Here is a 27,598-nt window from a genome sequence, read left to right as displayed (position 1 = left end):
TGCTCAGCAAATGGGAGGCGATGTTATATTTCAATACTGGCTTCTCCCCCAGCCTCCACCTCCTCAGGCAGACTTGGCCACGTGTGTAGTGTAAGTTCCCGGAACTCATCTGTGTGTTTATTGTCTTCTGTTCTGTTACTATGTCTATCCTGTTTGACAGGGGCATTAGGAGATCCCAGCTGGAGGTCGAACCTTTGCAGCCAGTGGCTCTGGAGGGCCTGAGTGACAGCGGCAGTCCTGTTCGTTTGAGGTTTAAAACAATTAAATTACAAAGCGGCAGCAGCCAATGCACGCCCCTGCATGCAGCCCTCCCGCCCGCCCTTCGTGTCTGTCTCTGCTGTACTGAGGTGTTTTTTACATTTAAGGGGGAAAAAAAGAAAAAAAAGATTGTTTAAAAAAAAAAATGGAATCCATACCATGATGCGTTTTAAAACCATCAGTAGCCCCTGGGCTGGCAAGAAGGCAGGAGTTTGTGTAATGCCCATTCTGGCATGAGCAGCGGGCTCACTCACCAGCCCTGAAGAGGTGAGGTTGGCCTCTGGCCTCCATGGACTTAGGAGACCAGGCAAGAACTCTGACAAAACTTTGGGGGCCGTGATGTGATCGCAGCCCCTGAGGTGGCCTGCCCGCCCCAGGTCTAGGAATGGACTTCTTCAGAATTTGCATAGGCACCTAGAACGAGGCTGAGGAGAACAATGTGGCCATCAGACCTACTTGGGAGAGAGCGCACAGCTCCCAGCCTGCAGCGGAGGCAGCTGAGACACAGTGGCCTCAGGACTAAGGGCCCGGATGTTGCTGTCCTATTCCACTCAGCGTAGAAGAGAAGAGAATTGGTGCTGCAGAAGTGTGTCCGCTACGAAGCCGACGAGAAACCTCGTGTTAGCCTGACATGTCCTCACCGACTCATCCATTTCTATGGGATGCGCAGTGCATGCGGGCCCTGCTATTGAGGCCCAGTCCCTGCAGTGGGAAAGGGGGAAGGGTTGCGCTTTGCTCCGTCTTTGTTTTCTTACAACTGAGCAAGGAGAGAGCCAGACCCTCGTCAGGGCTCCCTTTGCTGCCTTTGGCAGTTTTGTTTCTGTCTTGCCTTTTCCTGGCGGTGGTCCCCGTGCTGACCCTCATCTGGGCCTGGGCCCTCTGCCAAGTGCCCCTGTGGGATGGGAGGAGTGAGGCAGCGGGACTGAGTCGATGGTTGTCTCTATGCACTCAGGCTGCCCTGAGGGCTGCCTCCCTTCTTCCTATTCCCTTGCTGCACGTCCATCTCTTTTCCTGTCTTTGAGATTGACCCGACGGCTTTGGCAAGAAGAAGAGGCGTCCTCTTAAAGAGGTCTCTTTACTGACCAACTGAAGTGTAGACTTAACTGCTGGACAATCTGCATGGGCATCACCCCCACCAACAACAACTGCATGTACCCCAAAGAGGTGTTCAGAACCAAGACTCCTACCTACATTCATTGTCCCTCCTGTGCTCAAGGAGTTCCAGTCCAGGAGGGGAAGATCTATACTCTAAGCAGATAGAGAAGACAATGGAGGAGCAACTGGTCATGGCATTGGTGTCCCCGAAACAGCTGTGCAAACTGGTCTGCGCAATTATTTGCATTGTTGGGGGGGAAAGTGGGTAGACCCCAGCTGCCTGGACTACCTTCAGGAGGCAAAGCTACAGATGGACCTTGGAGCCAGCTGAGAAGAGAGCAAACCCGCAGGTGCTGGTGCTTGGACGTAGCCAGGCTCCTCTGAGCACCTCCTGCATGCCCCAGCCCCTGGCCTGAGCCCTTTGCCGCCCTGCAGCCTGCAGTACCAGCACGCAGACACCTTCACCACGGGGTTTGGTTTTGCTGGCTTGAAGACAAATGGTCTTAGAGTTCATTAAGACCCATAGCTTCATGTGGCTGCTCCAGCTCCACTTCTTAGCATTCTTACTCCTCTCTGGGGCTAATGTCAGCATCTATAGACAATAGACTATTAAAAAAAAAATCACCTTTTAAACAGGAAATGGAAGGCATTTGATGCAGAATTTTTGCATGACATAGAAATAATTTAAAAATAGTTAGTGTTTGTTCTGAATGTTGGTAGACCCTTCATAGCTTTGTTACAATGAAACCTTGAACTGAAGATATTTAATAAAATAACCTTTAAACCGTCCACTGTGTTACTGCTGGTGGAGATGTATGGCCAGGGGCTTAGATTTTAGCAGCCTGGGTTACAAGGTTTCCACTCACTCCCTTTGGGCCCATTTTGGAATAAAACTTCATAAACTCATCCACCTGCTTACAGTTCACCCGGCTGCCCAGGCGAGTTTGGGAGGGGGAGGGGGCATTTGGGCCCTTAGGTGTTGGGCCAAGGCCGGGCCCCGCCCCCCGCCTCAGTGGGCCGGCCCGGCTCCCCCTCCGCAGGCGGAGTGGACGCGCCCGGGCCCCGCCCCTCGGTGAGCCGAGCCGGCGCTCCGCCGACTGTGCCAAGCGGCAGGGAGGGGGGGTGCCTCTCCGTGGGTGGGGCGCGGGCACGCCGTCCAGGAGGCCGAAGCTCGGCGGGTCGCCGCAGAGGACCGTCCGGTCGCCCGGCGTTGAGCCGCGCCGCTGCCAAACCCGCCGGCGGCGGGGACCGAGCGGACCGCGCGGGCGCGGCGCGCCGCCTCCCCCGGGGGAGCGCTGGTTGGGCCCGGCCGCCGCGGAGCGTTCGCTCGGAGATGGCGGAGCCGCCGCGGCGCGGCCCGAGGCCCCGAGAGCTGGGAAGCCGGGCGGCCCGGGGACGCGGCGGGGCCCGGGGACAGCGGGGACGCCGCCCCGTCCGCCGGGTGAGCTGCCCTTGAGGACACCCCCGCACGGCCGCCCGCACTCCCTCCCCTCGCAGACTTTCCCTGTCGCCTCCAGACCCACCGCGGGGTCGCCCCGGCGGCGCCCAGCGCGGCCCTGCGCCCCCGCCCGGCGTCCCCTCCACCCGCCGCCCTCGCCGTGGCATCGGCCCCTCCGCGCCCGCAGACGGCTCTTCCCCGGGGCTCCCCGCCCAGCCCGGCCTCGCTGCACCCCGGCCCCTTCCCCGTCTGCTCACCTCGGTGCTCTCATCCACCTGTGACCCCCCCCGCCCCCCGCAGGGCCCTCCATCCGCGACCCGCGTCGCCACTCGGGGCGTCCTCCCCCGGCGCGGGCCCGCCCCCCGTCCCTCTGGGCCCGTCACGGTGGCCCTCAGCCCGGCCCGATGACCCTTCCGCCTCCCCGAGAACCTCCCGCCGCTGCACACACGCAGCACCGCCCTGGCCCCGCGCCCCTCCTTCCGCAGGCCGCGCCCCGACCCCAGCCGCCCCCCCCCCTCCCCTACATGTCGCCGCTTCTTCCAGGTCTGAAGCTGAAATGCAGTGGTTACGCGCACGGGCCATGGAGCTCGACAGGCCTGACTGCGACTCCCAGGTCTCCACCGACGGCGCTGTGTGATGCGGGGCAAGGTACTCAGCTTCTCTGAACCTCCAGCCACGTGCATGCACAACGGGGGTCACGGTATCTGCCTCTCACCTGCCTCAGGGCTGGCGTGAGCAGGAAGTAGATGGGGAGCCCTGACAGCGGTTCTCAACCTGTGGGTCGCGATCCCTTTGGCGGTCGAGCGACCCTTTCACAGGGGTCGCCTAAGACCATCCTGCACATCAGATACTTACATTACGATTCATAACAGTAGCAACATTACCGTTATGAAGTAGCAACGAAAGTAATTTTATGGTTGGGTCACATGAGGAACTGCATTGAAAGGGCCAGAAGGTTGAGAACCACTTCTGAGAAGGCTGTCTGGCGAAGATCAAGCTCTCAGTTAATGTTAACTATTGTACGTAATCCATCCTCAGTCTCCACTTCCCGTAATGGCTTCTTCTCGCTGCTGTGTCTTCTCCAAAGAGTGCCCTCTAATTCTCAGAATTCACACCTTCCCATCACCTTTTGATCCTCTCCCAGTTGTCTTTTCATGTCGGCTCGCTTTACCCGGGCTAAGGCGGAACTGTTCCAAAACCATCTCTCTCAGTTCCGAAAGACCCTGTCTCTGCCTCATCTTTCCCGAGATGGGTGCGCCTCGGGGTGGGGGGTTGGAGAGGAATTCCAGCCCCTGGCCTCCCTAGGAGCAGCAAAGACGGGGAGAGCAACAGTAGAGCTACTAACTAGAAGCAGTCCATCTATTTCAGAAAAAAATCTCCAAAACTAGGTCTCCTTCAAACTGTTTGCCCATCACACTGACCTATTCCTTCTCTCTCCCATTGGTTGGATGTGACTTACTAGCATTTCTCTCTGGCATCCAGTCCCACTCAGTTTTCTCCGTTTTTATAACAGGACTCAGTCCCCCATGTCCCCAGGCTAGCTGAGGACTTGCTTCTGAGCTGTTCATGGATAGGGATAGAGTTCCACCGAGGCTGACTTAGGAGGGAGAACTGGAAGGGATGGGGAGAGACTCGGACTCAGCCTTCAGGTTTTCCCAGTGATGTCGCCTCTCTGGGGTGAAAGGCAGAGGATGAGTAATATTTCGTAAGCAGTGGAGAAGGGAGTCCCCAATTTCTGGTCTGGGGAGCGAATAGAATGACTAGCTAGCACCATTTCTCTTTCCTCTTGAATAGTGTCCGCCTGACTAAGTCTGTTAATGCTGTTGGCCTGTGATGTTGAGTTTGATTGATGAAGAAGATTATCAGACTCGTGCGTTTCCTTATCGGATGTTCCGTTGGAGCACGGGACTTGGGTTTTCTGTCCCTTTCTCACAAGACCAGAGCTCCTGCGGGCTGGCCAACTGCTTGGTCATGGGCTGGGAACTCCTTTCAGAGCAGGGTCATTTTCAGCTTCCTGGGCTGTTTGGCCTTGAATATACTGCTCCAGCTCTGAGCTTAGCTCAGGGAGGAGAATTTAGATGGTAGACTAAGATGGGAATCAACCTCTGAAGCTAAGGTATGAGACTCAGATTGTGTTGTTCTTCTACAGGAGTTTTTTTTTGTTTTTGTTTTTGAACAAATCATCCTGTGAGCAGAAGGTAAGAGAGATGGGGTGAAGAGGGTAATGGATTAATGACACCGTTTCAAGGAAGAAATAATCCATCGATTTCTCTGTCTTGCAGATAGGAAGGGCAGAAATCGTGAACTTCGCTGACCTCTGATGTGAGGAGCTCAAGTGGGACCAAGGGTGGAGCCTGCCTAGTTGTGCATCCTGAAGCTATGGGCCAGGGGGCCATGGTCACCTGACATCGTGGACTCTGTCCAGTTGCCCCCTGTTGCCCCTTCTCCCTCCCCACCCTGCACTAAGAGAACTTGTCTCCACCTCTTCAGGGAACTGACCCTGAGGGAATCCTTTTCCCCTGTTTTCCTATCCTTCCATCCTTCCACCCTCCCAGGAGAGCCCTAACCTGTACAATTCCTACCTCCTTTCCCAAGAGGTAGTCCCACCCCTGCCTCCCCTCCCCCGCCATGCTCAAGCTGTGGAAGGTGGTACGCCCAGCTCGACAGCTGGAACTGCATCGCCTCATACTGTTGTTAATCGCTTTCAGTCTGGGCTCCATGGGCTTCCTGGCTTACTACGTATCCACCAGCCCCAAGGCCAAGGAACCCTTGCCCCTGCCCTTGGGAGACTGCAGCAGTGGTGGGGTAGCTGGCCCTGGCCCTGTACGGCCTCCTGTCCCACCTCGGCCTCCCAGGCCTCCAGAGACAGTTCGAACTGAGCCTGTGGTCCTTGTGTTTGTGGAGAGTGCATACTCACAGCTGGGGCAGGAGATTGTGGCCATCTTGGAGTCTAGCCGTTTTCGTTATAGCACTGAGCTGGCCCCTGGCCGGGGGGACATGCCCACACTCACTGATCATAGTCGTGGCCGCTTTGTCTTGGTCATTTATGAGAACCTGCTCAAGTATGTCAATCTGGATGCCTGGAGTCGGGAGCGGCTAGATCGGTACTGTGTGGAGTATGGTGTGGGCATCATTGGCTTTTTCCGAGCCCATGAGCATAGCCTAGTGAGTGCCCAGCTCAAGGGCTTTCCCCTTTTTCTATACTCAAACCTGGGGCTCCGGGACTACCAAGTGAATCCTTCTGCCCCCCTACTGCATCTCACACGCCCCAGCCGCCTGGAGCCGGGGCCATTGCCTGGTGATGACTGGACCGTCTTTCAATCCAATCACAGCACATATGAACCCGTGCTGCTTGCCAGCCTTCAGTCAGCTGAGCCTCCTGTGCCAGGACCAGTGCCTCGCTGGGCGCGGCTTCCCACTGTGGTACAAGATCTAGGACTTCACGATGGCATCCAGCGGGTGCTCTTTGGCCATGGCCTTTCCTTCTGGCTCCACAAACTTGTGTTTGTTGATGCTGTTGCATATCTCACTGGCAAGCGGCTCTGCCTGGACCTTGACCGCTACATCTTGGTAGACATTGATGACATCTTTGTGGGCAAGGAAGGGACCCGCATGAAGGTGGCTGATGTTGAGGTCAGTCTTTTCCCTTACAAGTTGTCTCAAGCTCTGACCTGTTAGACTCCCTTGATTCTGAGCTTGCCATAAGTACGCTCCCTCCCCTTTCCAGGTAGGAAGAACACTACTCGTTTTTCTTCTGTTTGCTGTCTCCTGACTTCTCCTGTCCCTGCTACTCTTCCCAGGCTCTGTTGACCACCCAGAACAAACTCAGGACCTTAGTCCCCAACTTCACCTTCAACTTGGGCTTCTCGGGCAAGTTCTATCATACTGGTGAGCTTATTTCCTTGCTCCTTCAGCATGTCAATCTTAGTTTGATCTGTCTATTCGCTGTCCCACTTTCCCAGGTAGACAAGTTGTAGAAAAGGGGCCCAATTTGGGGCAAGACTTGGGGTCCGAATGATGTGAGGAGCTAGCGGTGGGTGTGAATTCAGGTTAGCATGGGTGACTGGAGAGCAAGTTGGCAGGTAGGCAAGTAGGCAGCCTTAAATGGACACATGTCCCAAGGATGGAAGGTGGTCAGTGCTACAGAACAGAGGAGGGCAGAGGGGCTAATTGACTGTGTTCAGTGGTCAGTGTGTGGTCACAGGGACAGAGGAGGAGGATGCAGGGGATGACATGCTGCTGAAGCACCGCAGAGAGTTCTGGTGGTTCCCCCACATGTGGAGCCACATGCAGCCGCATCTGTTCCACAATCGCTCCGTGCTGGCCGACCAAATGAGGCTCAACAAACAGTTTGCTGTGGTGAGACCTTGGATCTCTTACCCAACTTTTTCCCAGAAATAATGCTTCCTTTTCAACCTTCCCCTCATGGGGTACCCTTTCCCTACCCTTTCCATTTTCCTTTCTGTGTAGGCATCCCCACCCTCTTTACCCTCTACTCCCTAAACCTCACCAGGTCCTGGTGAGAGTCTATGCCATTCCCAGGAGCATGGGATTCCCACGGATCTGGGGTATGCTGTGGCCCCCCACCACTCTGGTGTGTACCCCGTCCACACGCAGCTCTATGAGGCCTGGAAGTCTGTGTGGGGCATCCAGGTGACCAGCACTGAGGAGTATCCTCATCTCCGCCCTGCCCGCTACCGCCGTGGCTTCATTCACAATGGCATTATGGTGAGGGACTCCCAAAACAAACTTGAATTGAACTCCCACGTTTTGACAGCCTCTGACCTGCATTGATCTATGTCCTGTTAACTGCCAGTCCAGTTTATCTATATAAAAGTGGGTAGAAGGGTGAAAATTCTTAAAGTACGTGACAAGAGCTTTCTTGCTGTAACTTCATGCTGAGTGCTTAGTACTTTACTCTTCATTTTACCTTTCAAATCTCATCTCTCCCTATTTCTTTTCCTTCCAGGTGCTGCCACGGCAGACATGTGGCCTCTTCACTCACACAATCTTCTATAATGAGTATCCCGGAGGCTCTCGTGAACTGGACCGGAGCATCCGAGGTGGAGAGCTCTTTCTGACAGTACTGCTCAATCCGGTAAGGTGCCAAGAGGAAGGGCTGGAAGATTGGAGAGTCAGAGTGTTTGCAGGTTGGACCTTTGCTCACCACGCCTGATTCTGAGGTGGGTAGTAGGCTGTCCAGCTCTGACATGCAGGCATCCCCTTGCAGATCAGCATATTTATGACCCATCTGTCCAATTATGGAAATGATCGACTGGGCCTGTACACCTTTGAGAGCCTGGTGCGCTTTCTCCAGTGCTGGACCCGGCTGCGCCTACAGACCCTTCCTCCTGTCCCTCTTGCACAAAAGTACTTTGAACTCTTCCCTCAAGAGCGAAGCCCCCTTTGGCAGGTATGGGTGGAACAGGCTGACCAGAGACATGATGGAGGTGGGGGTTGAAGAAAAGATTAGGCCTCATCTGACTCCTGGCCTCACCTTCAGAATCCCTGTGACGACAAGAGGCACAAAGATATCTGGTCCAAGGAGAAAACCTGTGATCGGCTCCCCAAGTTCCTCATTGTGGGACCCCAGAAGACAGGTGAGTCATTCTTACCAATTTCTCTTGCCTTGCCTTAAACTTAAAGGATTCTTTGGCCAAGGAACTCCCTTCTCATACCTGTCCCCCATTAATCCAGCCTCTTGAGACAGTGATTATTAACCTCAGTTGTTTATCAGAATCATCTATGGAGTTTTGTTTTAAAAGATCAAAGTGATTCAGATGCAGTCAAGGCTGAGCACCACTATTTTAACCCTTCCCTGGGCCTCTCTCAGATGTTCCTTCTCTCGTTGTAGTTTGGCTCTAGAGGATTTTATTACCCAGAGTGGTTATTTTCTCACCTTCTTTAAGCTCATATTGTTGAGCTGGCTTCTCTCCCACAATGGCCTGGACTCTCTCCTGTTTAGGGACCACAGCTGTTCACTTCTTCCTGAGCCTGCACCCAGCTGTGACCAGCAATTTCCCTAGCCCCAGCACCTTTGAGGAGATTCAGTTCTTCAGTGGCCCTAATTACCATAAGGGCATTGACTGGTGAGAGTGGGACCCCTTGGAATACTTCTCAGAGGAACACTCCCTTCCCCCAGAATACCCTCTTCCAGCTTCCACTGCACAGACATCTGGCTTTTCATTCTGCCTCTTTTCTCTGCTGCTTCCTAGGTACATGGACTTCTTTCCTGTTCCTTCCAATGCTAGCACTGACTTCCTATTTGAAAAAAGTGCCACCTACTTTGACTCAGAAGTTGTACCACGGCGGGGGGCTGCCCTCCTACCACGAGCCAAGATCATCACTGTGCTCACTAACCCTGCTGACAGGGCCTACTCCTGGTACCAGGTGAGCCTGAAGCTAGGCCACATTAGGTTTGAGGGTGGAGTTGTGGTGACTGCTAGAAAGACAGAAGTAAGGGTAGGGAAATTAAACTAGTGCCTTGGGGTGGGGTGCTATGCTATCTGTTCCCCAGACCAAGAGTATGGCAGGTAATTCTGTTAAATCACCAATCCCTTCTCTGCCTATTCCTGTCCTTCAGCACCAGCGAGCACATGGAGACCCAGCTGCTCTGAACTATACCTTCTACCAGGTGATTTCAGCCTCCTCCCAGGCCCCTCTGGCACTTCGCTCCTTGCAAAAGCGCTGTCTTGTCCCTGGCTACTATTCTACCCATCTACAACGCTGGCTGACTTACTACCCCTCTGGACAGGTACAGTCCCCCAATAGATCTCATTGGGGTTCCCCCCGCCCTTTTCCCTTTAGCCCAGACTTCTAAGAAATACAGCAGTAACCACATCCCTGTCCCTAGTTGCTGATTATGGATGGAGAAGAGCTGCGTACCAACCCGGCTGCTTCAATGGAAAACATCCAAAAGTTCCTGGGTATCACACCCTTTCAGAACTACACACAGACCCTCAGGTGGGAGACCATGATCCAGGAGAGGATTAGGGAGGAAATGGGGAAGCAGGTTGGCCATGTCTGTTTGGAAGAGACATGAATTTACCCTGTCTCTCAAGGGAAGACATGTGTCCCTATGGGCAGGGAGAGGTCGTATAAATTTATGGGGCTTGGATTTCTTTTTTCTCCTGCCCACTAACGGCCTGTTCCTGTTGAGCAGGTTTGATGAAGGAAAGGGATTCTGGTGCCAGGGACTTGAAGGTGGTAAGACTCGCTGTCTAGGCAAGAGCAAAGGTCGGAGGTACCCAGATATGGACAGTGAAGTAAGTAAATTCTGGGACAGGTTTTCCCTCTACACCACTAAGATCTGATTCTATGTCCTTACTGTTTATGCCTTCATTTTCCTCCCCAGTCCCGACTTTTCCTTACGGATTTTTTTCGGAACCACAATTTGGAGCTGTCGAAGCTCCTGAGCCGGCTTGGACAGCCAGTGCCCTCATGGCTTCAGGAAGAACTGCAGCATTCCAGTCTGGGTTAACGTCACTGCCTCTGTACCAGCAAAGAAAGCCCGTTTCCCTAAGGGGCAAGCCCAGAGAAGGGCCCATAACGGGATTTGAGTTGGCCCCTTCCCCTTCTACCTCAGTGGCCCCCAGTCCTGGGATGGCTGAGAAGGGAAGGGCATCCCTTTCCCATAGTTCTGGGGTCTGATATAGGGGCTTCCCTTGATAATCCCACATTATGGTACTAGCCACCTTTGACCCATGGTCTTAGAAGGTAAGGAATTAGAGGCAGGGTATAGAGGAATGTTTTAATCAAAAGATTACCCTCTTCATCCCCCCCAGTATGGCTATACCTGGCTACCTGGCTATGGGAGGGACCCCTTACTGTGGGATTAATGGGATCTACCTGTGGCCCGGCCTCCCTAATGTCATTCACATTGAATGGGGATGAGGTCCGACAGTGGCTCATAGAGCTGAGTATGAGCCCTAGCTGTGGGCTAGAAATGTCCTTAATAAACATCCTTATTTTTCTGTTTTGTCTACCTTACTGGAGTGGGAGAAACATAGAATAAAGCAAGTTTCAGACTTTTCCCCACTACAGTTTAAGGTTCATCTGCTCATCAAGGGAAAGAAGAGAAACACCCAGGCAGACTAGAGTAAAAAAGGAGTTTATATATTTATAAATGCCAAATAAATACCAGAGGCCACCCAACGCCCCCTCCCAGACTGGGCTGTTTCCCCCAACCCTAGGCTTCTAAGGTCTGAGACATCTTGGCCCCAAGCTATAGCCCAAGAGCAGCTGCCAGTCTGGGCTACGAGGGAACTGGGTGGGGATGATCTGTCCAGCCAAGATTCACTTCCCCTGTGTGAGGGGCCTCCATGGCCACAGGCTTGTCTCCCTGTATAGGGCCCTAGGTTGGCCAGACTCAGGGGGAGAAGGTGGTCATCTCGAGTGAGACCCGCTGCCACAGCTCCTTGGTCTGTTTGCTGCGCTTGAGGTTCTGCAGGATGTCGTTGAACTGCATCATGCCCATGGGTGTCAGGCAGAAGGCGCTGCGGGCACTGCGGATCGCATTCACAAAGTCGTCGTAGTCGGCAGGGGTCAGGTGAATCAAGCGGTGGTGGATGTACTGGAAGAGGATGTGTGGAGAATGAGCTACTCAGCACAGAACCAGGCCCCCTCTGCACTTACATGCTGGGTGATCTGTTCCGTGCCTGCCCAGGAGGTGCTCCACCCTGCTCCATACTTCCTGGGTTGTCACCTGCATGTATGCCTGCTGGCAGCGCTGCACCAGTTGGTGGAAGGCCGGGGCACGCAGGTGGTTGTGGGCATGAGCAGGGCTCAGCCGCTGCAGCGTCTCCATGACGATCTCCTGCAGCACAAACGGGCTCAGCACCCCCTTGGCTGCCCCCACACAGAACTGGTGCACGTAGTTCACTCCTGGGGGGCAGGGGGAGGGGCATGAGACGGGGGTGGCCACCTTTGCCCTAGGGACCCAACTTTTATCTCAGCTCTGGCCTGGCAGAGAGCCTCCCTCCACCCCAGGAGCTGAGGTAGCCCCCCGTCCCCCGCGCACGCACACATACCCGACCAAGGCCTCAACTCTGAGCAAGAGCTAGGAAGGAGGTCTGGGATAGGAAAGTGGGGGAAGCAGGTAGGGGTGGACAATGGTCCTGGGGAGGGGAGGTGTTACCCAGCTTTGCTGCCAGCCCCAGCAACCATTTGACATCATCAGTGTAGGGGGGGGAGCGGGAGAAGTTGTTAGGGTGATCGTTGTGTGCCCGGCGACCCAGCATCTCCAGTGCCAGCATTCCTGGGAGAAAAGAGTGGGCACATGGTGGGGTTGCATCTTCGTTCTCTACCCCAAACTGGTACCTGACCCCACAGTAAACAAATTAAGAGGTATAGGAGGGGTTGTCACTGAAGAGCCCCTGGCATGGGGGTACAGAGAGGGACCTCTCACCAACACGGTAGGCAGCATGCAGGTGGTGTAGGCTGTGTGGGTTGACAGGCTGGCTGTGCGTCTCTTCCTCGGGTGGTGGAAAACCCCCGCTCACCAGAGGGCTGGGCTGTGTGGTCAGGGCAGGCAATGAGGCACCCTGGATGGCTGGAAACGTGGATGCTGGATGGACACTGCTCACTGAGGGATGAGAGCCACGTGAGAAACAGCCCCAAGAGGGGCAGAGGAAATTCCCTCCCTCCTGCCCCTGCCCAGTGTACCTCCCCTCCATTCACCTGTTCCCTGTCCCCACAACTCACAGGCCACACTGGTGGGCAGTGGGAGCCCTGGCTCTGTGTGATAGGGATGTACTGTGATGGGTGCCATGGAAGGGACGGGGAAAGACACAGCAGTGGCAGCAAGTGAGGGGGGAGTCACCGAGTAAGGGTACTGAGCCCCCAGGAATGCAGGATGCACACCCTAGAGGCAGAAAGAAAAGAGAAAGAAGATACCAAATTATATTAGTATGTAACTTTCCCCCCTTCATCCCACAACTGGGTATCCCTACATTTCTTTCCTTAGTTGGGCTGGGTCCCCCAGACTCCCACCCATCACCTCACTGAGGACTCTTGGACAGCTCTATTCTCCCAGCGTACCCTATGCCAACCCCCATGAACACCTTATGTTCTCCCACATGCCAAACCCCTCCCGCTCCCCCCCCCCCCCCCCCCGGAGAACACTGGTCTCACCTGTGGGTATGCAGAGCTGGGCACAGGGAAGACGGCAGGCCGGGGCATATGAGGCATGGGGTGGGCGGGGTGAGCTGGGTGGGTGAGGTATTGAGGGCTGCAGGGCAGGTGGGGCTGTAGAGCAGTGTAGGGGTGCAGGCCAGGGGAATGACCATGCCCCAGTCCTGGACCTGGATATAAACTGGACCCCACTGAAATGACTGGCACCACTGTGGCTGCTGCTGTCACTGCTGCTGCTGCCACTGTAACCGGCTCAGTCCCTGGGCCCCCCCTGCCCTCAGGCAGCCCCCGCCCAGCCTCCCCAGCTGCCCTGATCCCACTGGCACTACAGCTTGTAGCCCCTTCACGGGCTGTGGATGAGCCACCTGCTGTTTGCTCATATAGCCAGAACCACTGGTGAGCAACCTCAAACAGCACTTCGGGGTATACGCCCCCACCCTTAGCCGCCTCTTCCACCGCCATGCAGGCTTTCTCCAACATCAGGTTATCCTAGAAGGGAGGGGCACAAAGGGTTAAGGGGGAAGGGCTTTATTCAGGGATCACATTCCATCTCCCCCAGAGTTGGCTGGTTCCCAGGGAAGCATTAGAGGTCAGAGTCAATGCTCAGAGTCTGTCAGAGCAGTGAAAGCTTCACAAAGACACTGAACAAATATTTGCTGACCAGTAGAAGTCAAAACCCGGGTTATAGTCCCAGTTCCAAACTAATTTAGCCACTCTGTTCCCTCCAAGTCCCATCATGTCCCCAAGGCCTTCCCTAAGTGATCATCTTGGCATGTAAACTATAAGCCTCTATTTCCTTATTTGTAAAATAGGAACAATCCTAACCTCAGAGATGTAAGCTAAAAAGTTATGGTAGCGAAAGAACATCAATATGTTGTGTCATCATGAGAGGACAAACTGGATAGTTTGTGAATTCCAGGATATGGACTATAAGCTTTCCCCATGCCCAAATACCCCAAAACAGGTCCCCACATAGCCCATAGAAATACCTGCTCCTTGCACTGCACCAGGGCCCTCTGGATCTCATTGGGGTTCAATGCATGGGCATGAGGCAGACAGCTTAGGGCTAGCTCCGCAGCTGCCCTCACCATATTGGAGTCTCGTGCCCGTGATGCCCTGTCAGCCAGGGATGCAACCTCGGGAGGCGTCAGGTGCCCATCCCAGCATTCTACCAGTATGGTCAGGGCTGCACTGCCAATCTCCATTGCCTGGCCTTGGGGAAGGAGGAAAAGCAGAGCATGAGCACCACTGGGGAGTGGGAATGGTGTGTCTGTCACCATTCATCACTAACTCCAAAAGGATAAGGCTCGCCTCTCCATCAATTAATCCCCTTCCCACGCCCAAATCAAAACATTGGATTTACCTGTAATCCAGGAAACGTGCGAAGAATAGGTACGTGAGAGCCAGTTGGGAGAAACAAAATTGTGCAGGCCAAGGGCATAAAGCCCAATCTCAAAGGCGCAAAGGTGCAGGTTGCGGTGAGGACCCTGGTGGCCCCCTGAGGAAGATGGATGTGTGAAAATGGAAGTGCTGCTGTTGCCCCCTGCCTTGATCAACACCGTCTTCGCCAGTTCGAAGTAGAAGTGTGCGGCTGCCTCTGACGGCTGATTGGGTACATGGGGGGCATGACTCTCAGGACGGCGGCCCTTGTACCTGAAGGGGCAATGGGGGAGGGATGGGGATTGGGGTTTCTCTGAAATGGGTGTCCAGGTAGGTTGGGAAAGACCAGGGTAAAGACACTGGGGGGACAATATTTGGATTAAACTAGGAATGTGGCTCCGAGGATGAGCCAGATCAAAGATAGGTATTTCTTCCCACTGACCTGCCAACTTCAACTGTCTTCGCCCGGGCCCCTCCACTGGCACTGGCCCGGCGACTGCCACTGGAAGACGAGGAGCCCAGGGAATCTGAGGAAGAGCTGCTAATGCTGTCACTGTCCTGTCCTCTACCCCAAGAGGTGGGGGCCCAGCCCCCTCGAAGTGGCCTCCGGCTTAAGGTAGGGGAGCTATCCGATGTTGTTTCAGGGGCACTGCTGTCAATGCTGGCCATGCCTAACCCCCAAAAAGACAAGTCAGTCTCAGAAACTCCAGAAGTCAGACTTCAGGGATATCCTTCCCACCGCATCATCCCATGGGCTGTCATACCTGTGTGCTTCTTCTTAGGCCGCCCTGGGGAGCCCCAGCCGCGTCCATTGTAGCCTCCACGACTGCCAAGTGCCAAGCGGCTGGGAACCTTCCCTTCTGGCCTTGAGGTCAAAGCTGCCTCAGATGGGAGACTCTCACAGGGAGAATGTGGGGAACTCTCTAGGTGGGAAAAATAGGACATTGGGATTAACCCAGGAAAGGGGATCCCAACATGATTCCATACCATTCATCTCCCTGCCCAGTGCCCCCACCTCACCAGGCACATTCTTCTCTGTGAAGCCCTCAGTGGGGCCTGGCCCAGCCCCTGCCACACTCCCTGGCTGAGCAGACCCTGCAGAGCCTGAGGTCAGTGGTTGCAGGGCCCCTGGGGCAGACGGGCCCCCATGCTTTGAAGGAGACCTCTGGCTGGCTGTGGCTGGGCGGCTAGATGAGTAGAATGAACTCAGGGTCTGTGGCTTATGTGTCTGGCTCTCTCGGTCCAAGAGTTTGTCTAAGATCTGGAGGATAGAGAAGAGGTGACAGGATGCCCTTTATCTCCAGACTCCAATTACTTTCCTATCTCCTGAAAACAGCTTAATACTACCACCTCAGGAAGACTTCCCAGTTGTAACGCTAGGAAAACCTTCTAGAACTGCGATTTCAACCTTTTTCATCTCGTGACACCCATAAACTAATAACTAAAATTTTGCAGTACACCAATAAGTAACTAAAACTTTGCAGTACACCCATAAATAACTAAAATTTTGCAGTATTGTTGGTGTTAGCTTTATCATTTATTTTATTTGACAATCTAAAGGAAAAGACATCAGTGCCCCTGACTAAATAGTCAGGTATTGCAGGTTTTAAAAATTCTTGCAGCACACCAGTTGAAAATAGGGGCTGGCTTAAATATCTTGGTATCCTCTTTAACACTTAGCGCAGGGCTGAGTATACTGATATTCAGTAAGTATTGAAACAAGTGAATGAATGACTGACTGACTTTATGCCCTCTCTTTTCTTCTTCCACACTCCTGCCCAAGCGCTCCTGTAAGAATCATTGGTCTCTCCTATTCTTTATGAGGTGTTCCCAAGATTACCCACTTATCTTCTATGGGCAGAATAACTCTTCTCATTCTACTGGAAACCCAAGACAAATGGTGGAATCTACTCTCTTTGCCTGTCAAATTCCCAGTACCTCAGTCCCTTACCTTTTTGAGCTTGGACTGATCATCCTTGTAAGTGATCATTAGTGCCAATGCCAGGTCACCCTTCTCCCGACGTGTGCCTTCACACAGGAGGGGATGCTCTGCCTCACTCACTGTTGTCTTCATGCCTGTGAGATGGAGGGACTCATAGGAATTGAGAATGACCATAACTCCCAAGACAACAAAGATAAAGAGGCCAGGGTTCCTCAGGCACCAGCATGTGAGGTGAGTTCTGGTCCAACCCACATCCCCTATGCCAGGTCCCCACTGCCTATTACACCCAGCCTAGCTAAGATCTGGTCTGCTTTTCAAGACCTTCATAACTTGGCCCTCTCTACGTTCCCAGCACATCCATCACTTTAGGGAAGTTGGGCTCCTCACTCTCACGAAGACTTGATTGCCCTAATATATTCTGTTCCCCTACTTAGAACTTAACTCATCTTTTTTTTTTTTTTAAATATACTTTATTGATTTTTTACAGAGAGGAAGGGAGAGGGATAGAGAGCCAGAAACATCGATGAGAGAGAAACACCGATCAGCTGCCTCCTGAATACCCCCCACCGGGGGTGTGCCCGCCACCAAGGCACATGCCCCTGACCAGTGTCGAACCTGGGACCCCACAGTCCGCAGGCCGACGCTCTATCCACTGAGCCAAACTGGTCAGGGCTTAACTCATCTTTTAAGCCATGTTCCATATTCTACCCCCTCCCTGAGGCTTTTCCTTAGATTTTTGTTTTACTGCCCTTTTAACACTCAAAACCCAGAGCACACATTTTTACCCTAAATTCTTAACTGTCTTTTAGGCACTACTTGGCTCATACATGTCATTCTGGCTTTCCCCATTACCGTGGAGGCCCTCTGGAACAAGGCCCATGTCTCATGACCTTCAAGGTCTGGGCCAGGCTTAGCTCAGACATGCTCAGGACATTGACATACTCACCCAAGGCAGCAACTGCTGCCTCAAATCCCAGCTCCTCATCCCCAGGCATCTCATTGTTCCAGTTGCGACTTGGGGGCCGGGAACCCGTGGGAGAAACCACTGGATGAAAGTTGGGGTAAGTCAGGCAGACAGAAGTATCATGGGAAAAAATGAAAGGGAGAGAACCCAAGACCCTCATCATTCCAGACCCTGCCAGATGGGTTTTTCCTGAGAGAAAGCTGCCCCTGCCTCAGAGTTCCCCTCTTGCCGTAGAGTCAGACACCGTACCTGGAGCACAGAGAACATCAAAGATGAAACTGGCCAACATGAGAGGCAAGACAGGCCGATAGTCACAGAGTGTCCCCTCCCGAAGCTCCTCTGCCCGGCACCGCATGGTGCTCATCTCACTTGGACCCAAAGGAATCTTCTTGAGCAAAGCAGCCACCTCAGACTCTTGATATGCCAGTTTCACCTGAGGGCACAGGGGGGAGAGCAGACCTCTAACACCTCGATGGAGACCAACATGTAAGGCTCTGAGATTAGCGTGCAAGGCTCAGATAGAACCTCTGACCTCCAAGGCCTTGGTAGAAGCCGGGGGCCGCTGTAGCTCCAAGGCAAACATGCCGACGCGAAAGGCCAAGTTGTGGTGCTCTGGGCGCTCACTTAGCACTGTTAACAGGAAGGCCGCCTTGGTCAGGGTGTTGGTAGCCACCCAGGTCTGACGGCTGGTAGATACCTTGTTCTTCTTGCCCTAAGCAGAGAAGCACAAGGAGGCAGGCAGATGAGTCTGGCTCGCCTTGGTGGAGGGAGGAGGCGGCTCTCACTTGAGGTGGGGCATGGGAGAGAGTTAGGGGTAAGCAGGGAGGGGGAGGGTTGGGAGTCTCTCTCACCTTGGCAGGGGGCGGCTCTACCTTGAGGTCGGGTGGGTTGGCTAGCAGGTCCTGGGCAAGCTCCACGGTGAGGCGGGAGGCCTCACTGCTGTAGCCATGCGCATGCAAGGCCTCAGCACAAGCAAATAATACCTGGAGAGAGGACATGGGCACGAGACAGGTTGAAGCCTCAACTTCCAAGGGCAGGACACCATAATCACTCATGCAGCAAATACCCCATAAGTACTTGTTATATGCTGGGCCCCATGCTGGTCCTGGGTATAACACAGGAACTCAGCCTGGTTACCGAAACAAACACACAAACCTGTGTGAAGCTGGCTACCAGGAAAGGTCAAGGAGATACAGGTAGGTAGGATATCTCATTGGGACTTGGGGTAAAGGGACAGACTCAGAGACTTCCTGGAGGAAGTGATCTCTAAGATCTCTGAGACCTAAACAAGGGACAGGAGCTCCACCAGTGAGGTGAGGGAAGTCCATTCTCTGCAGAAAGGCCAATCTGTGCAAAACCACAGATGCGAGAGAGCATGGCAAGCTACAGGAATGGTTCACATGACTAAAGGACACACTACAGACGAGGCTGGAGAAACATGCAAAGATCAGACCAAGTGAACGCTCATACGTCATGCCAAGGACTTTCATTTTTTAAACTAAGGGCAATGGGAAACCACTGGAGTTTTAAGCAGCATAATAACACAAACATTTCAGGAAAACTAATATGGAATCAGTAAAGAATGGACTATAGGCAGGGAGGCCTACAGGAACCTACTATAGGATTCTAAGTCATGCTATGGTCCTGACATTCACAACTAGAGTCAGATGGCCCCTCTCCCCGCTGTGGCTAAGGCACCCCTCAGAGTCTCCTCACCTCCATGCGGCTCTCCTGTTCCAGTGGCTTCAGTCCAGCAAACAGGTCGTGCTCTTCCCCAGTCCCACCCTCGGCCTTCTCTTCCTCGCCCCCAGCCCCGTCTTGGGCATTCAGATAATATGCCTGGTAGTCATCATCCTCCTCTCCAACTGTAGGGGCTGCCTCTTTGGTTTTGGGGAGCCCACTGCCACTCTCATCTGTGGAAGGGAGGTCGTCCCGGGTACAGATCTCCCCAGGTAGTAGGCCAGGGGGGCCAGCAGAAGCTGTGGGAGCCTCAGGCCCTTCTGAGAAGTACACGCCACCATCTTCTTCATAAGTATCTGGGGGTTCAGGAAGGAAGGCAGAAGGGCCTCGGGAGCCACCAGAGGAAGGGCAGGGTGGTGGGCTTTCAGGGAATCCACCAAAGGTGCTGGCCTCTGCACCTAGGGCCAGGCTACTGTCATCCAGGCTCATCTCAGCCAGATCAGGCTCCAGGGAGCTGTCTTCACTGCTCAGCCGTCGCTTGCTCCCGCCACCTGCTGAGCCCTTGCCCCCACTGCCAGCCCCACCCAGAGCCTTGGCTTTGCCCCCACCTGGACCCATCTTATGCAGAGCCTTATCTCCCCCCTCAGCCGAGAGGCGGCGGGGACCCCTCTGCGATGAGGGGATCCCCTCAGCCAACCCCTTGCGCTTGGCCCCAGGCTCCTTGGGCCGTGCAGCTGGCTCAGCAGGAAGAGGGCGGGGCCGCTCCCGGGGTTCCTCCAGGCCCCCAGATCTGGAGGCACTTGGCCGAGGGGGCAGGGCTCGGGCCCAGCACAGGGCCAGCTTGCGGTCAGTGCCGCTGTAGGTGACACCGGGAAGCGGGTAGGCCTCTTCCCAGTTGAAGTAGCAGGCCTCCACTGCTGGCCGGAAGCCAGGGAAGAGCCGCTCCAGGGTTTTCTTGTGCTGTCCCCGCTTCACATTCTCAATCACCTTCAGCTGCCACTGCCGGAGCTGCGCACACAGTTCCCGGCGGCTGTGCAAACAAAGGGGCAAGGGTGCTGGGGTCTACACTCTGCACTGAGAAGGGATGAAGGGGTTGGGTTGGAGGAGGTATATACCGAGGGAGCATAGGGAAGGACCACAGAAGAACTTCTTAAGCCAGCCCCACCTACAGACATCACTCCAACACCCAGGGATTTTGGAAGGCGGGTGCTATTAGGGGAGGGAAGGAAGAAAGCCTCTCATTAAGAGGATTCATAAGTCGACTAACCCTAATGCCAGCGGTTCTCAACCTGTGGGTCGCAACCCCTTTGGCGGTTGAACGACCCTTTCACAGGGGTCACCTAAGACCATCCTGCATGTCAGATATTTACATTATGATTCATAACAGTAGCAACATGACAGTTATGAAGTAGCAACGAAAATAATTTTATGGTTGGGTCACAACATGAGGAACTGTATTTAAAGGGCCAGAAGGTTGAGAACCACTGCTAATGCTCAGCACCCTCACTTCCCTAGCACTAGAAGAATGTGTACAAGGAGACGGGCTCGGTCTGTCCGGGGCTGGCCCAGTCTCCGGGCTGTGGTAAAGATAAGAGGAGACTCACCGCTGGGGGCTGAGTGCAGGGTCCAGCACAGCCAGTCTCCACAGTGTGACCATCTCATCGCACATGCTGGCACATGCATGGGCTGCCACCTCTGACTGCCCATTGCTACGACCTGTGTGCCCACTGGCGCTGCTGTGTGAGGCTGAGGTGCGCACGCTGTACCACCAACCTGTTATCTGGAAACAAAAAGAGCTCTGAGATGCGCCTAATAGCTTGGAGAAAGAGAAGAGATGAGGTTAAAAGAAGGAGAAAATGAATCATCATGCAACTACCCAGCTCTGGGGAATTACCTGTTCGTAGGTGAGGCACTGGTCAGTGAGGATTTCCAACAAGGGGGCAGCATTGCTGTCCCTCCGTTTGAACATCTCCCGCACGATGCTAAGCAAGTTCCAGACACCCTCTGGCTCCCGACCCCTCAGAGGGCGCAGCAGACATGCCCATTCAGCAGCGGCTGGAGGCTCCGTGGAAGACAGATACATGGAGTTCACATCACTGTGAAAGGAGTAGAGCGGAAAGTGATGACCAGGGAGCTGTTTTCACTGCTCAGCCCTCGCTTGCTCCCGCCACCTGCTGAGCCCTTGCCCCCACTGCCAGCCCCACCCAGCGCCTTGGCTTTGCCCCCACCTGGACCCATCTTATGCAGAGCCTTATCTCCCCCCTCAGCCGAGAGGTGGCAGGGACCCCTCTGCAATGAGGGGATCCCCTCAGCCAACCCCTTGTGCTTGGGACTGAATAAAGCAGATGAAAGTGCAACAGGGCTTTGACATAAAAAGGGCTCTAACCCAAAATACAGAGTACACAGAAGAAAGGATGTCCATGACAAAAATTCTTAATCGCTCTCTGCCTCAGTTTCCCAACCCCTCAAAGGAAGAAAAATAACTTCTGCTCTACCTAGCTAAAAACAGACCACTTTATGACTATATAAATCTATCATCATCCATTGATTCATCAGTGACATGTGTGTGCCAGGCACTGTACTGGTGCAGGGAATAAAAGATGGGAGGTGCAAGAATAAACAGAACAAAGGATCTGTCAACAGCCTGAAGAATGCTTCCCTTCTACCAGACACAGAAATGGAAAAACCCAATTTACCTGAAGACCACAGGGGAGGGGCCACAGAACTTGTGCAATGTCTTCTTGATGTTGTCAGTAAGTGTCGATTCATCCAAATACCAAGTACTCTGGTCAGAGGCCGAGGGCCCTGCTGTGGGGTCTGGGGGTGATAGGCAGTCAGTCACCTAGAGATAGGCGCCTGGATTTGCCTGACAACAGCAAGCCTTTAGTAAGTGGCGCTCTGCACTACCAGCTTTCTATCTTCCTGCTGTCCTTTCTTCTCACCACACTCACCTGGGGCTCCACACACTGTATTGATGGCAGTTGACTGGGAGGAGAGGAGTTCATCCAGGAGACGCTGGGCGGTGGGGAGGATCTGGGGGAAGGAACGCAGGCCTAGGTGACCCAAGGAGGCCTGGGCCTCATAGGAGGGCTAGTCATGCAGTGCTGGAGCCGGCTGGAGGAGGGTGTGCCAACCTCACTCACCTGCTGAGGGAGCTCACTGATGAGGTACTGAGCAAACTTCTGCAGCTGGTCCCTCTGTAGCCGAGACAGGGACTCTGAGACTGGGGCCCGCAGGCAGACTGCAGAAGCCTGGAGGGGACAGACAGAGAAACAGAACAACCTGAGAAAAGGCTTGCTGATGCTGGAATTAGAGCTAGAGAGGCAGAGTAGGGGAGGCAAGGGGGCTCACATGGTGGCCAGGCATGCAGCAGAGAAAGGGGGGATGGAGCGTAGGATAGGGCCAGGATAAACTGGGAGGGCCTCACATTGTGGATTCGGAAGAGGCAGAGTGCCACGACATGGGTGCACCATTTGGCCCCAGCGCCACAGGTGCAGCTGCAGGAAGTGACCCGGCAGCGGTCAAACATCACAGCCACGTTGTAGGCCCCTTTGGGAGGGACCATCTGAGGTGGCACCACCGTAGCACTCAGGTGGAACCCTGAGGAGAAACATGGGTACGGTCAGGAAGAGCCATCAAGACATATCTTTGCCCTCAACTCTAGTCCTGCCGTTATTCAGACAACCTGCTCCAGCTTCTTGCAGTATGCCTTAATTCACAACAGAGGGATGGGAGGAGCAGGGAGTGCCGCAGGGCATGATGGGACTCTTACCTATCTGCAGTGGGTCCTTCACGGCCCTCATGCGGAACAGCTGGTCCCCTCGCTGGAACTCATCTGCACTGCCATTGGCCAGGCATGAATACAGCCTGGGAGTGAAGAGGACATAGCACAACTCAGCAAATAACCTCTACAGACCCTGTCAGAGACCACAATGCCCTGGGCCCTCTCCCCGCAGTATCACTCCCTCTTGGGAAAAATCCCAGGCACTCCTCCTCCCCTTGTCTTCTAACTACAGCTCCAAATACAGTATCTCCTTTGTTCGGTGGAAAGCCCAGAACACTGTGAAATATCAGGACCCCACTCCCACCACCCGTCCTGTAGGCTCACCGAATATCCTCTTCATTCTCAGGGAAGCTCCAAAACGCAATCCGGAGCTGCAGCTGCTCAGGCACCGGGGGGTAAACTTTCTCCACCACTTCAAATGGGATATGAAATGCCACCTGCTTTGCTGACAGCTCCACCAATGGGATCACCAGTCCATCTTTGGTAACCAAGGTTGAGGTGAGGGGAAATAAAGAGCCATGATCATTTGGTACCAATGCCAGTGCCACATCGTGGGCCCGACCTTCACTATGAAGGACAGGGGAGAGCGGGATGAAAACCAAAGGGCCCTCCCGTCAGGATACACTGACGCTTACAACTGCACCTGGGGAAGGGGAGCTACACAACCCAGCCCACAGCCTGCTACCTAAGGTCTAGACCAGTGGTTCTCAACCTTCTGGCCCTTTAAATACAGTTCCTCATGTTGTGACCCAACCATAAAATTTTCGTTGCTACTTCGTAACTGTAATGTTGCTACTGTTATGAATCGTAATGTAAATATCTGATATGCAGGATGGTCTTAGGCGACCCCTGTGAAAGGGTCATTCGACCGCCAAAGGGGTCGCGACCCACAGGTTGAGAATCGCTGGTCTAGACAGAAGATACAAGGGATATCCCAGAAATTCCTGGTCAAACAGGTGTGTTTCAGGATGCTAGCAAGTAACACCTTTCACAAGCTTCCGCATTTAATTTCCCATATACAATTTCCCACATACTTAGCCCTTTATTCGTATTACATTGTTAAGGTCTCTCCTCTGACATGCTTTTCTCTAACTGCTTTTGTACTACCCCTTTTTCTCTAGATGACTCCAGGCCTCCTCTATTTAAGGAGGGAAGACAGACCAGAGCCCAAACAGAGGGGCCTTAAGAAGCCAGAGAGGCTGCACTTCTTTGGGGCACCAGAACCCTGACTTCCCACAATGGAAGCCCTGGGGCAGAGGGAGAGCAAGCAGGCTCTCCCACGGAACTGGAATCACCTGGAGGCGGGTGGAGTTACCACTGCAAATTTTCCCATCATTTCAATCAAACAGCAGTGGAATACAACAGACTGCATATCTCACCAAATTGTTAGTCAGATTAGAAATAAGATCAGAAATCATGGAGCTGAAAGGAACTTTTTTAAAAAAAACAACAACACATGCCCAAGCCGTTCTGGCTTAGTGAATAGAGCACCGGCCTGAGGACTGAAGGGTCGTGGGTTCTATTCCGGTCAAGGGCACATGCCTGGGTTGGGGGCTTGGTCCCCAGTGGGGGGCATGCAAGAGGCAGCCAATCAATGATTCTCTCTCATCATTGATGTTTCTATCTCTCTCTTCCTCTCCCTTCCTCTTTGAAATCAAAAAGCAAACAAACAAAAAAACCCCATGTTAATCTCCTTATTTTGCAAATGAGCAGCTGGGGGTAGCCTGGGACACAGGAGGGTGGGGGAATGACATGATGTCCTAGATTTTAACCTGTTCAAGATACCAGTATGTTAAAAACTTTCCCCACCAGGACTTCCTACTTTTTCAGAGCGAGGGAGCTCCAAGTCTCCAGGCCACCCACACGTGCAAGCGGGAAAGAGGCAGAGAAGCCATGTAAGGCCCAAAGCGATGCTATGACCTGAGTGTACACGTGTGTGCGTGTGTGTGCGCACACAGAGCACATGCTCTCTCGCCCACTGACGTGGAATACCGTCACTCCTACAAAGTAACACAGGGACACGTCTCCCTGTCCCAAGGGGGTGCAGAAATCTCTGTGGGGCGGTTGGAAAACAGGACTCCTGCGGTAGCCAGAGCAGAAGCACAAGCCAAACCCCTCAACTTCCAGGAGGCCCAGGACACAAACTGTGCCACGGGAACGGCCGAGAAAGGATGTGGCGAGTCCTGAGCTGCTTTTACCGTCACTCTTCTCTCCAGCCCCTTTAAGGCAAAATTCTTCCCAGCACAACCAGTTCGCTCACCGCAAGACCCCAGGAAGAAAGCTCGGTGAAAAGCAGGAGGAGTGCTCGCAAGGCGACTCGGGAGCCAATGACCCGCCACCTCCCCCAGGGCCCGGGTGACGGGAATCTAAGGCTCTGATGCAGGTCCCGGGCTTGGCTGGTGACAGATGTTCAATGTGGCCGGGACCAAGCGTCCGATCGAAACCTGTGCAACTACGGCATCGCCTCGCGCGGACCAGTCCAGCTCCACTTTCTTCCGAGCGTCACCCCTTCTCGGTGCCGCGGGGCTCAGAGATCGCCACCCTCAACAAGAGGCCGACGCACTTTGCAGCGGGGTGACCTCCAATGGCCACGTCCTCACAGTCCACCCCTCGCCACGCTCCCCGTGGGCTGAGCTGGGTGAGTATCCCCAAGTCCCGGAGGACCCTGCCCACCTCTGAGGCCAACGAACCACAAGAGATCTACTTCCTGTCGCTCATAATCCTATCCACCGCAGGGTTTCCCAGCCATCACCCCAAATCACTCTCACACACACACACACGGACACACGGACACGCCAGCTGGTGTGAAGAAGCCACCCCAGAAAGAGCAGGGAAGCGAGTCCTGAAGTGCGTTCAGCGCTCGGAGCAGCGCGGTCCGGGACAGCTCCCGGGCGGGGACAGCTCCCGCCGGGCCCCGAGGCCGGCCCGCGCCCCTCCCCCGCGCTCCCTCACCTCGCGTTCGGGTACCGCCGCTGCCACCTCCGCCGCCGCCGCCGGTGGGGGAATTCGGCCCCGCCGACTGTTTGCGCCATCCCCGCCAGTTCTGGCAGAGGCTCTCGGCCTCGGAGATGAAGGAGCAGAGCGAATCCTCCTCAAAGCGGTCCGAATCCTCGAACGAGAAGCGCTCTCCGTCCTCCCACTCCGCGAACATCAGCTCCATGGGGCCCGCACCCCCCGGGGCCGGGTCCCCCCCCGCCGATCCGGGGCCTGGGCCTCCGGCCGGGGACTGAGGGGAGGCCCCGGGCCTGAGGGGCGAGCCGGGGCTGGGGGTGGCCGGGGCGCTCAGGGCGGCCGTGCCGGGCGAGGATCTCAGGCCTGGGGGGGATACGGAACCGGGCCTCGCCCAACTGCGAGGTGCGAACGGGGATCGCGGCCAGCCTCCGAGACTCAGGGCCCGGACGAAGCGCTCGGCAGCCCGGGCCTCTCGGTGGCTGCGGCACCGCCTCCCCCATCAGCTGATCTGAACTTCCGGCCGCGCCGGCCACCACCACTTCCGCCCTCGCGCGCCCGTGGACCGGACCGAGCACGGGCAGATGTTGGGGCCCTGTGTGTTTAATTGCTGCATTTCCTGCTTTTATCCTGAAACCCACCCACAGATACAACAAAAGGAAGCCAACCCCCACAGGTAAACAAAACGACTACAGATCCCAGCAATAACTCGGCGTCCATCATGTCCCCAAGGCATAAGCATTCGCCAAGCACGCCGGGAATCGTAGGCTGTCAAACAGCACAGCACCATTGGGTAGTTATTGTCCTAACTCCGGATAGGGCCCTGGGGCCGCTTCGCCTTCTGGGAATTGTAGTCCAGAAGCCTGTATTCCAAAAGACTTTATAGGCTCTAAGAAGCACCAGGAAAAGAAGGCGTTAGATTTCAGGAAGTGGTTGTACTTTTTGTCAGTGGACCGTTGAGTCTAGGGGTTCTTAACCTTTTTGTGTGCCCCGGACCCTTTAGCAACCTGGTGAAGCCCCTGAACCCTTCTCAGATTGTTTATAAATGCACAAAAGTACAAGAATTATAAAGGAAATCAATTGTTGAAATACAATTATCAAAATACTAATAAAATTTGTAACACAGTAATATTTATTTGCACATTAAATAAGATCCAGCAGCTACCATAATTTTGAAGCTAGTGATGAGCATGATACTGAGGTATCTGTAACAAACTATAATATGATTTGAAAATATTGATTTCGTGTGGCATTGCTAATGACATTGTGGTTTATTTCCAACTCTCTTAACTGAAATGCTGTATCAGTTGTGATTAAAGATAAAATTGTTTTCCTGTCCATGTTCACAGAAATCTTATTGGGCATCTATTGATTCTAGGTTAAGAACTCCTAAGTCTAGTCCAGTAGTTGGCAAACTTGCGGCTCGCGAGCCACATGCGGCTCTTTGGCTCCTTGAGTGTGGCTCTTCCACAAAATACCAACTTCTGCGCATGGGCCACAAAGATTCAATCGCACTGTACATGCGCGCCTGCAAGTGGTATTTTGTGGAAGAGCCACACTCAAGGGGCCAAAAAATCGCATGTGGTTCACGAACCGCAGTTTGCCGACCACGGGTCTAGTCTAAAGTGCCTAACCACTGAACTTCTTCCTATTGCTGAAAGCCTCCGCTGGCAGAACCAGACAATTGCTAGGTGCTCTACCTATCTGGTATGAGAACTATAGGAAGAGGTAGCTCTGGGGGAACAGGGAGGCAAGCAAGACTCCTTTATCATAATAATTACCCCACTGGAGCTTTAAAAACCCCACTGATCCTTTTGTCCATGTAATAATGCTGGAAGGTACAAAGAAAAGGTTACCTCAGTTATGGACAGAAAGGGCAGAGTACACATAAAATGCTATACAGTTGTTTCTAATATCGGGGGTGGGGTGTCACAAAGATGCTTTCAGCAACTAGGTAACTTAATGAGACGTAGACAG

The 27,598-nt window shown here is 54.0% G+C and overlaps 3 protein-coding genes and 1 long non-coding RNA gene across 34 annotated transcripts in view; 3 read left to right on the top strand and 1 right to left on the bottom strand.

The window, feature by feature from the left end:
* Positions 1–2,142, top strand: part of CAMK2G (calcium/calmodulin dependent protein kinase II gamma) — a 59,192-nt gene extending 57,050 nt beyond the window's left edge. For 19 of the 20 annotated variants that reach the window (XM_036337146.1, XM_036337144.1, XM_036337163.1 and 16 more), the window contains one exon: positions 161–2,142. Coding sequence is in view for 1 of the 20 variants with exons in the window: in XM_036337163.1 (XP_036193056.1) it covers positions 161–222 (62 nt within the window). In the remaining 19 variants the exon portion in view is untranslated. The remainder of the gene's footprint in view (positions 1–160) is intronic. The other variant, XM_036337143.1, reaches the window with a different exon arrangement.
* A 331-nt stretch (positions 2,143–2,473) lies between these two features.
* On the top strand, positions 2,474–10,764 carry NDST2 (N-deacetylase and N-sulfotransferase 2). Of its 6 annotated transcripts, none has more exons than XR_004972237.1 (15): positions 2,474–2,794; positions 3,335–3,439; positions 5,074–6,424; positions 6,592–6,679; positions 6,996–7,150; positions 7,334–7,519; positions 7,761–7,889; positions 8,022–8,204; positions 8,295–8,391; positions 8,757–8,880; positions 9,007–9,181; positions 9,375–9,425; positions 9,599–9,754; positions 9,954–10,056; positions 10,146–10,192. XR_004972237.1 is itself a non-coding variant. In XM_036337139.1 (15 exons), the coding sequence occupies exons 3-15, from the start codon at positions 5,420–5,422 to the stop codon at positions 10,269–10,271; spliced, it is 2,652 nt and encodes an 883-aa protein (XP_036193032.1). In that variant the 5' UTR covers positions 2,478–2,794; positions 3,335–3,439; positions 5,074–5,419; the 3' UTR covers positions 10,272–10,764. The 6 variants fall into 6 exon arrangements, 3 of the variants coding, with proteins under 3 accessions (XP_036193033.1, XP_036193034.1, XP_036193032.1); XM_036337139.1 differs by having other exon boundaries at positions 2,478–2,794; positions 9,375–9,545; positions 9,645–9,754; positions 10,146–10,764; XR_004972239.1 differs by lacking the exon at positions 10,146–10,192 and having other exon boundaries at positions 9,604–9,754; positions 9,954–9,993.
* A 121-nt stretch (positions 10,765–10,885) lies between these two features.
* On the bottom strand, positions 10,886–25,832 carry ZSWIM8 (zinc finger SWIM-type containing 8). Of its 6 annotated transcripts, none has more exons than XM_036337132.1 (26): positions 25,625–25,832; positions 22,997–23,150; positions 22,661–22,755; positions 22,316–22,488; positions 22,032–22,139; positions 21,840–21,921; positions 21,585–21,705; positions 20,783–20,984; positions 20,493–20,668; positions 18,925–19,918; positions 18,060–18,191; positions 17,741–17,920; positions 17,458–17,641; positions 17,191–17,289; positions 16,254–16,378; positions 15,323–15,563; positions 15,067–15,225; positions 14,745–14,973; positions 14,286–14,575; positions 13,912–14,135; positions 12,923–13,411; positions 12,470–12,653; positions 12,198–12,374; positions 11,928–12,047; positions 11,496–11,606; positions 10,886–11,363 (listed from the first exon to the last, which is right to left on the bottom strand). In XM_036337132.1, the coding sequence occupies exons 1-26, from the start codon at positions 25,830–25,832 to the stop codon at positions 10,903–10,905; spliced, it is 5,718 nt and encodes a 1,905-aa protein (XP_036193025.1). In that variant the 3' UTR covers positions 10,886–10,902. The 6 variants fall into 6 exon arrangements, with proteins under 6 accessions (XP_036193025.1, XP_036193030.1, XP_036193029.1 ...); XM_036337133.1 differs by having other exon boundaries at positions 10,903–11,363; positions 12,494–12,653; XM_036337134.1 differs by having other exon boundaries at positions 11,010–11,363; positions 11,496–11,674.
* LOC118670158 lies at positions 16,359–24,110 on the top strand. Of its 2 annotated transcripts, none has more exons than XR_004972241.1 (2): positions 16,359–16,475; positions 23,794–24,110. It is a non-coding gene; the product is annotated as an uncharacterized LOC118670158 (long non-coding RNA). The 2 variants fall into 2 exon arrangements; XR_004972240.1 differs by lacking the exon at positions 16,359–16,475 and adding an exon at positions 23,058–23,170.
* Positions 25,833–27,598: the final 1,766 nt, after the last annotated feature.

This window comes from Myotis myotis, unplaced genomic scaffold (assembly GCF_014108235.1).
Source record: "Myotis myotis isolate mMyoMyo1 unplaced genomic scaffold, mMyoMyo1.p scaffold_m19_p_15, whole genome shotgun sequence".
Taxonomy (NCBI): Eukaryota; Metazoa; Chordata; class Mammalia; order Chiroptera; family Vespertilionidae; genus Myotis; species Myotis myotis.
This window is presented reverse-complemented; position numbering and strand designations above follow the sequence as displayed.

Coding starts and splice junctions, on each gene's coding strand:
- ZSWIM8 (XM_036337132.1), bottom strand. CDS start 25,832: ATGGAGCTGATGTTCGCGGAGTGGGAGGACGGAGAGCGCTTCTCGTTC. Junction 15,226..15,322: donor CACAGAGAAGAATGTGCCTG/GTGAGGTGGGGG, acceptor TTTCCCACCTAG/AGAGTTCCCCACATTCTCCC. Junction 11,364..11,495: donor GCCAGCAGGCATACATGCAG/GTGACAACCCAG, acceptor ATCCTCTTCCAG/TACATCCACCACCGCTTGAT.
- NDST2 (XM_036337139.1), top strand. CDS start 5,420: ATGCTCAAGCTGTGGAAGGTGGTACGCCCAGCTCGACAGCTGGAACTG. Junction 7,151..7,333: donor TCAACAAACAGTTTGCTGTG/GTGAGACCTTGG, acceptor TGCCATTCCCAG/GAGCATGGGATTCCCACGGA. Junction 9,182..9,374: donor GGGCCTACTCCTGGTACCAG/GTGAGCCTGAAG, acceptor CCTGTCCTTCAG/CACCAGCGAGCACATGGAGA.